The sequence below is a fragment of the Xyrauchen texanus genome, chromosome 13 (assembly GCF_025860055.1).
Source record: "Xyrauchen texanus isolate HMW12.3.18 chromosome 13, RBS_HiC_50CHRs, whole genome shotgun sequence".
NCBI classification, from domain to species: domain Eukaryota; kingdom Metazoa; phylum Chordata; class Actinopteri; order Cypriniformes; family Catostomidae; genus Xyrauchen; species Xyrauchen texanus.
The window spans coordinates 10,708,186-10,717,492 of NC_068288.1; the positions used below are offsets into that span (position 1 = coordinate 10,708,186).

General features: G+C 34.0%; 1 protein-coding gene across 1 annotated transcript; it reads right to left on the reverse strand.

Annotated features, from left to right (window-relative positions):
* Positions 1-2,727: 2,727 nt before the first annotated feature.
* On the reverse strand, positions 2,728-8,380 carry LOC127654380 (small ubiquitin-related modifier 1). Its single transcript, XM_052141523.1, has 5 exons — positions 8,235-8,380; positions 7,230-7,301; positions 6,963-7,040; positions 4,377-4,448; positions 2,728-3,983 (listed from the first exon to the last, which is right to left on the reverse strand). Exons 1-5 carry the CDS (start codon positions 8,244-8,246, stop codon positions 3,915-3,917), a joined length of 303 nt encoding a protein of 100 aa, XP_051997483.1. The 5' UTR covers positions 8,247-8,380; the 3' UTR covers positions 2,728-3,914.
* Positions 8,381-9,307: the final 927 nt, after the last annotated feature.

Below are 9,307 nucleotides of genomic sequence, written 5' to 3' on the forward strand. Positions count from 1 at the left end.
TAAAATAAACAATCTCTCTGGATGTATGGCACAGTAAAGGCCTTCTCTCCCACCACACTGACATTCAGCAGTGCAGGGCCCTTAACATTGTATCCTTCAATGTAACCCTGGAGACACGTGGAATCAGAAGGTGTATTGTTCTGTTTTGACAAAATGTTCATCTATTTAGAGCTACAGTCTACGAACATTTTAAACGTTACGTAGAACTTAAAAAAAGAATGATCACACACAATGTTAAACAGTTCCAGACAGATCTTCACCTGCGTCCAGGATTTCGTGCCTGAAAACGTCAGCCAACGGATATTACATAATAACCTTGAAATTCTCAAGTAATAGCTTTATAGATGCCCGAGGCAAGCTTAGTAGAAGAAAGGAAACTGCTTCTACTACATGTTTTACTACATTTTCAAATGTGTTCCAGAACGTTCCTACAACCAAGAAAAAACGCTACCTACGTAGCATTCTGAAAGCTCCCAGAACTTTCAAATAACGTTTGAACAACCTAATGGAAACGTTAGGAAAATGTTCTTAGAACTTAAAATTGTTAGCTAGCCTCAAACTGGCCTGACGGAGTTTTAAGTACGTTTACTTTATGTGACATTCCTCATATTGACTATTATTTTTTTTTAAAGTAAATGTTATTACCTATTGTTTAAACATGTTGAAAGGTTTTTGCTATGGTTTTATTAACTAATAATTATGTTCTGTACCAGAAACAAACAAAAAAAAAAAAACAATTAAGAAAGGGGCTACAAACAGTGCCATTGTATTCCTTTTTATTTATTTATTTTTGTGAGAATTATATTAGCTATAGTTATAGGTCATTATAGAACTGTAGTTCCTTTAAATACTTTGGAGTACCATGTTAGTACCAAGATACATGAATGTGGTAATCATTCAGTACCACCACTGTATTTGTATAAGAGTGTATTCACTGTGGTTAAAATAAATACATGTGTGCCAAAGTATCTACCATTGAAAGAACTGTTAAATTAAAAAGGAAACACTCAAACAAAAGTGTTTTTTTACTTTTGCATTTATTTAAAAAAAAAAAATGTTGTGCAATCACACACATGGAGTTACTGCCATCTAGTGCTCATAAATGAAATATTCCCATGTTCATTTCACTCTAGTTATGTTTGGGTCATTTTTGACCCATTTAAAAGTTAAAAAAAAATAATAAAGTGTTTAATAAAAATGCTTTTTGATTCTCCACAACAATTAATAAATATATATAGAGTATTTTTTTTTTTATGATAATTGTTTATATTTATGCAATGTCAGGATGATTTGGATGGTTGTTGCGATAGGGAATCAAGTATTTATGATATCCTGATCCCTAGATATGTTGGGGATTCACTCATTATTCATCTGCCAAGCGGACATGTATAATTTAATTAGTTGAATTTAGTTCAGCAAAATCTTTTATAATTCTCTCATCATTTACTCACCCTAATGCCATCCCAGATGTGTGTGACTTTCTTTTTCTGCAGAACACAAATTGTGATTTTTAGAAGAATATTTCAGCTCCGTAGCTCCATACAATCAAGTGAAAGGGTGCCAAAATGTGGATGCTACAAAAAGCACATAAAGGCAGCATAAAAGTAATCCATACGACTTCAGTGGTTTAATCCATATCTTCAGAAGTGATGTGATAGGTGTGGGTGAGAAACAGATCAATATTTAATTATTTTTTAGCTTGAAAATGTTCTCCCTGCCCAGCAGCGAGTAATATGCATGAACAGTGTGAATCACCAAAAAAAAACAAGAATGTGAACTTTTTTTTATAGTAAAAAAGGACTTACATATTGATTTGTTTCTCACCAACACCTATCATATCTCTTCGGAAGATTTAGATTTAACCATTGGAGTTTTATGCATTATTTTTATGCTGATTTATGTGATTTTTGGAGCTTCAAAATATTGGAAACCATTCACTTGCATTGTATGGACCAAAAGAGCAGAGACATTCTTTTAAAAATTCAGAAGACAGAAAGTCATTCACATCTGGGATGGCATGAGGATGAATAAATGATGAGAGAATAAAAATTGTTTGGGTGAACTATCTGTGATGAGGAAAGGGTGTGGCTGGGCCATGACTAAGCGAGCCCGGCCCCAAATTGGGCTAATCAGCCGAGGAGAGGGATAAATGTGGCGGAACGACCGGGCTTGCTTAGTCACATCAAAGCCCCAGCCTTTCCTCCTCACACTATCCCTTTAATGTAAAGGAAGAGGTGTTCTTTTTCTACTGTACTCTACCAAGAGCTTTTTGGAACAAAAAAGGAATTTTGTAAAATAACTAAATAAAAACGGAGGGGTTATATGCAATATTTGTAAAGAGCACAGGTGAACACAAACTGTTTTATACATTTTATTAAAAAAAAAAAAAAAAAAGACAAAGGCAAAGTAATAATTCTCCTATATCCACAAAAAAACCCATCTGGACCAAATATCCCTCCCCTCTCGCACAGATTTAAAGGAATTGAAAATGAGATGTACATTGCTGTTTCTGTATATATTGTGTGTGTGTGTGTGAATTTTGCCCCTGAGTACTGATCAAAGAACATTATTACATTTCAGGTTTCATTCATCTGACAATTATTCAGGAAAGAGGTCTGTTCTTAGTATATTAATGTGGCTAAAAGAGAGCTAAATATCTAGAACTAGGTAGAATAGAAGGTAACAACACATTTGAACAGGGGCAGCACAAACTTGTATACATTAGAAAAAAAAAAAAAAAGAAATTCCCCACTGGTCGGTTACAACACAATACAGTGACTTCCTATTCATAGTGCACAACTAAACTGTACATAGTTGTTGCAGACACATATTACACTTTAAAATCAAACAACAATTGATCCTAAATAACCCACCGCTAAACATCTCAGAATCTAAAATACTCAACATGTTTCCTATGGCATTATGTCACAATGTGTTCACTGTTGCTTAAAATGAACCAATTTGAGACTTTCGGAGATGTTGTTTCCACACAATTCAAGAGCAATTGAATGAATAAGGCATTAAATGAATTCTAATAACCCTGACAAAAGACTTAAAACATGTCCAACAACATAGAAGAGAACAACGCCTCAGTGAAACAACACTCAAACGGTCTACTTTTTAACAATAAAATTGATAAAACTCCAAAATTTTGTTATTTTATTTTGATAAGGATTACTCTATTCAATTTGATGGAACTTTGTTATAGACCGGAGAGTAAATCTTAAAAAAATAAAAATTAGAATAATTTGAGTGAATGCAAGAATGTCAAAGCTGCCATCAAACATCTGTCTTGATTTGTTGATTGAATTTAACAGCAAAGTCTACAGATTTTTAACACTCTGATGTGATTGTATTTTAAAAGAATAGTTCACCCTGTCATCATTTACTCACCCGTATGTTGTTCCAAACCTGTATGACTTTTACATGGAACACAAAAGGAGATGCTAGCTAGCCAGTATGCTAATCTCAGTCACCATTCACTTTCATTGCATCTTTTTTTCCATAGAGTGAAAGTGAGTGGTGACTAATGGAGGCTAATATTCAGAGAGTGAGTAAATGACAACAGAATTGTTACTTTTGATGAACAACCCCTTAAAGTGAGAAGCTATTCACTCAGCTCAGGAGACGATTTATCACGTGTCATTCCGGAATCCTTTCAAATAGGTGCGTGAGGACGTGACAGAGGATGATTCAAGAGGGGTGTGGCAAGAGGAACATTTTCTATTTCGATTTGCACCAACCCCCTTCCTTTTTAATTCTTCCCTAATTCCTTCATACACAACAGCCCGAAAAGAATATCTATTTGATCCAGATGGTTTTTCTATTTCCCTTTGCGGTGAAGGCAAAAGGAAACAGAAGAAATTTCATACATACAAAATGAAGATAAAAATAAAGAGCTTGAAAATAAAGGTCTAGTCATTCCAACAACCACCAGTCTGTTCCTGATACACCTCGATCACGTCTTCATCTTCCATTCCCAGCTGAGTGAGACAGAGAGAGAGGGAGAGAGAGAGAAGTGGTGACATGAGCGAGTTTGTTCCAACTCTACATGCACAAATAAACATACTTTCATTGGATTGTGGAGTTTAGGGTTCAGATAAACAGTATATTCAGAAACTGCAATCTGACTGAATTGATTCGACTGATGAAAATCTGTGCATGAAAACATGGTCAACAAAACAGAAGCATTAGGTTCATTTAGATTTAGAATTATTTCAATAACCAATTCAATTGCACCAACACATTTCTACAATTAATAAACACCAATCATCCATTTATTTGACCTCAGTTCCTGACCCGAGTTTGATTTGACTAAACCCGTGTAATCTTGTGCAGCATTTTATTAATACAACAAATAAAACTGTGCATTGTACCTCTTTTGGGGTCTGGTTGTCTGCAATTCTCTGTCCCTCGAACAGAAACCGTAGGGAGTTCATGGGTACACCCTGCATACAATGCAAAACAAACATTATTAAAACAAGAAATTACATATGCAATACCTGGCTTATTTATTCCCCCACTTTCTCTAATGTTAGTATAAATTACAACCAAAATTGTAATTTAGTTGGTCATGATCATTTTTCACCCTCTCTCTATTGTGGCAACCTGTGCAGAAATATGCCACACAAACTGTTGAAACTACACTGAAGTGATCAGGGATCTTGTTAAAAATGTACTTCAGCAAATCACTTGTAACATTGGGATCCTTTAGAATAATATGCAGAGTTGTAGGTGCTACACGCAGCCTGGAACAGCAAAACTTTTGATGGATTTCCCCACATTTTTATCCCTATCATTCTTCTGGTGTTTAGGAATTGTAGTATTTACCCTGCTTCTTCCATTTTATCTCACAGTGACTAGACTTTACAAGTTTCTAAATATTCAATTTTAACAAGTAAGTTTGGCAAATAGTTCTGGTAACAAGCAGGTGAAAAAGGTTTTTCACTGGAGAAGTTAAGCAGACACTGAAAACGTTCCAAGGAACGAAAAACAAAAACAAAAAACATTTTGCAGACCGTAACCGAAAAAATAAAGTCCCTTTCAATCGTTTTGGAGTGAAACCGTTATTTTTAAATGTTGGACACCGGTTAATAACCAGTTCATTACAATGATTTAGTTCATTAAAGTGTTAGTTCACCCAAAAATGAAAATTATCCCATAATTTACTCACCCTCAAGCCATCCTAGTTGTCTATGACTTTCTTCTTTCAGCCAAACACAGTCGGTGTTATATTACAAAAATATCCTCCTTTATTGCTTTATAATGGGAGTGAACGGTACCTTTGATTTTGAAGTACAAAAAAGCGCATCATCCATGAAAAAAGTAATCCATACGGCTCCAGGGGGTTAATAAAGGCCTTCTGAAGTGAAGTGATGCATTTTATAACTTTATAAACTACAATCTCTGGCTTCCAGTAACGGCCGTCCACGTGTTCACAAGAGAGTCGAGTTCGGGCGTATGATGTAGGCATAGCGTAAGCTCCGTTGAGAAGTGACGAATTGCAAAGTTTATTTTAAGACTATAAAGTTATAAATATGGTTATTTTTCATACAAAAACGCATCTCTTCACTTCAGAAGGCCTTTATTAACCCACTGGAGCCTTATGGATTACTTTTTTGGGATTCAAAATCTAAGTTACCATTCATTCCAATTGAAAAAAAGCTTGGAAGAGCCAGGATTTTTTTTATAGAACTCCAATTGTGTTCGGCTGCAAGAAGAAAAGTCATATACAACTAGGATTTCTTGAACATTAATTATGGGATACTTATCTTTTTTGGGTAAACTAACCCTTTAAACCAATGTCTAAATGGTTTATCCCATTAAATATTCTGAATTACATCACTTCCTGTTGCCCAAAAAAATGCATGTGCTTTGATTCTGAAGGAAACTGCTGCATCACACATTTCTCTCATTCACATTCTGGATTGTAGCCTACAAGCCTTCAGTGACAAGCTGAAGACCTTTTAGACAACTATATATAAACATTTCATTATATATATATATATATATATACACACACACACAGTTTACCAGATACAGGGAAAAATATTGAGGGAACAATTGTATTTCTGAGTTGTTTCCAAGTCTTTACTGAATTATTGTTTGATTAGATGCATTAATACAGATTTAATGCTGCCGGGTTCTGACCGAGAATCTGTAATTAAAACAAAATAATGTTTAAAATAAAATGATTCTGCCCGCATTACATTTCATTACATTTAGTCCAAACAGGCCCAAGCAGCGTGTGCATGCATGCAGGTGAGAAATTTTGTCTGTTAATTGATTTAGATGGCCAGATGTATTTTTGAAATATTTGAAACATTTTTGGGGATGTATTTAATACTGAGAACGTATTTATTGAAAATAAGTTATTTTATATAGGCTACTGTATACTTTGCTTGTTATGATTCTTGTTAAGCGACTTACAGTGCATTTATTACAGGGAGGGCGCAACATTTTAGCTTATTATCACTTATTTTGGTTGAGGAAAGTCCCTCATTTTAAGCTTGTTTTTCAATCTAGACCAGTTCTTTTTTTTATTTTTCTTGAGAGATCTGGTAACACTGCAACTGGTATATCATCACTCTTAGCACAGAGTACTGTCATTTGTTTTGTTTTTTTTATTTCGTTCCCTGGTTTTGAGTTCTGAACATTGTGTTTTTTTTTAAAGAATTGATCACAAAATTATATATAATATATATATATATATATAATGTGCCTGAAGTACCTCTTTTAAAAAAGCAAAACACCAGAAATCTTATTCAAAATAATTTCTCACACCTAGGTATCTATGCCAGGAAACTAACCATTGACCATGTTGAGCCGATTTTCATCCAGAATTGAATTGCACCACTATACTTCCATATCTATTGCAGTGTATAGTGAACTTACAGAGATAGATGGACTTTTTCTAAACCCTGATCAGAAAGATGGGCAAATGTGTGCTACTGATTACTCACCTGTCTCTGGCTGTAGGATTCTTTCAGCTTCTTTAAATGTGTCGTCATCTTCACTTTGAAGTGAATTTCACTGTTGTCCTGCCAAATGAAATGAAGCCATTACGTCATGGCAGTTGAATGATAATAATAACCTCTTGCAGAATGATCACAGATCAGCTTCATCATTAGTTGCTGTAGTGTCAACCTGGACAGTATCATGTTGAGACGTCTACTGTTATTTGACATCCTGACTTTCCAGGTGAACTACCAGAATGTGCCTTGATTTACCTGACCGATCACTTTCAGCTTAATATATTCTCCATCCTTCTTCTCACCTCCGTCACTTGAAGGCTTGGTCTCCTATTAAAGCATAAAAGAGTCATTAGATTAAGCATGATTATCCATAAACCCACAAATTAAGCATATTTAGTTTTGAACAGTGTTGAGTAACTGTTACTCTAAAAAAGCAATTAATTACATATTCTACAGTGTAATAAGATTACTGTACTAATTACTCTGTCTAAAAAGTATTTGCATTACTTATTACTAATTACTTTCTAAAACCCTGATCAACCTCGACCAGATGAAAAATATAAGTATAGACATGAAACTGTTCTTTTAATTCTTTCAAATAAATCATACAAAATCAAATAAATAATTAATGTACTTGACAAATAATTTATGGCGTCTGAATTAAATTAGAATATATACACTTTAACATTAGACGTTACATTTCTATTAAAATGTACTATTGTTTTATATAGAATTTCTCTATAGTCTATACAGTATTTAACGCAATTACATAATAAGTAACTGTAATAATCCCTTACGTTACTTTTTTCAATGAAAACGTAATTTAATTACAGTAATTAATTACTTAGTAATGCATTACACCCAACACTGGTCAGTGTGTTTAGTCAACTTTTTCTTGGATATACTATAATATTTAAAAATGAATGTTACTTTATTTTCTTTTTCTGATGCAAAATAACACTGTTAGCCTAGCATTGTAGCACTCAGGCTATGAAGGATTGAGAAAGCCATTCGTCTCTTTTTACGTTTTCCGTCAAAGGTAATTCATATTGAAGTTAGGAAAACAAGAGCCAAAGGTTACATAGTATTTAAAAACATTATAGATATTTAATAAGCTAGGCTTTGCCCAACCATAAGCCAGTTAGCCATAAAAACACAGACAGGCTAAAGATGGGCCCTCTAATATTCATTATCTTGCTCAGGTCGTCTTACTCTACAGCTCATTCGAACAAGCTTATTCGAATACAGCTTTACACTCACCGTGTCTGACATTATATTCCGCAAAGTGCCGCCCTACGTTAAAGAACGATGGCTTGGTTTAAATAATGAAGTGTAGTGTTCAGTAATGTGGTCTTTCGCTTTTCTACCAGCAGACTCACAACACAGCGCTGCTGGTGTCACTAAACATGGGCGGGACTTCCGTTGCAGGCTCAACCAATCAGTGTATGTTGTTTTATTCATCAAACTCTTTCTGATTGGTTCAATTTGGCCTCGAGGAGGATACATCGGTGAAATGTTGTGGAGAAGCCATGTGTTTGGCTAAAACCTAAAACAAGATCTTGTACATTTTTCATGATATTTTTTGATCGATTAACCCCTGTGCGTCAATTTAAAAAAGTTACTCAGAAGTCCTTATGGGACAAAAATGTCCGCGTCAAAAAAACTGCCATAATAATATTATGTATTAATATTATTTTCCATTTTCAATTAGTTAATTTCTTTAACCAACATCAGTCCTGATCATAACTACCAAATATTCATTAATTTTCAGGATTTTGACCCTTTAAATGTTAGTTTATATAATGCCACTGTTAAACACACTCACACAAAATTAATTATTTTCCACATACTATATGCCACAGGGTTTTTATTATTTTATTTTTTTTATTTCATGATTTTATGCTTTAGCGACACCGGGATAAAAAATTGGAAATTTTTGTCCTGAAGGTCCTGAGTGTAACTCTTTTGTTTACAAAGTGTAATATAGATGTACAGGGTGGGGAAGTAACAAAATACATGTAACAGGATTACGTATTTAAAATACAAAATATAAGTAACTGTATTCCACTACAGTTACAATTTAAATAATTGGTCATTAGAATACAGTTACATTCAAAAAGTATTTTGATTACTGAAGAGATTTTATTGCATTTTACTGTCATTTGTTTTATTTAATATTTAGTCCTTTCAGATGGAAAACATTTATACATATAAATTATGCGATCCAAAGTGCATTTGAACAGCGGTGAAACACTTTCTTATGATGTGTGACATTCATACGAGCGACAGAGAAGTACGTTTGAAGTAAGTTTGGAGCAGAAGAAATAGAAATA

What these genes read in the sequence shown, in the direction of transcription:
- LOC127654380 (XM_052141523.1), bottom strand. An exon ending in AGCTGAAAGTGATCGGTCAG is followed by an intron (nt 7,041 to 7,229) that starts GTAAATCAAGGC and finishes TTCATTTGGCAG; the next exon opens with GACAACAGTGAAATTCACTT. An exon ending in ACAACCAGACCCCAAAAGAG is followed by an intron (nt 3,984 to 4,376) that starts GTACAATGCACA and finishes TGTCTCACTCAG; the next exon opens with CTGGGAATGGAAGATGAAGA.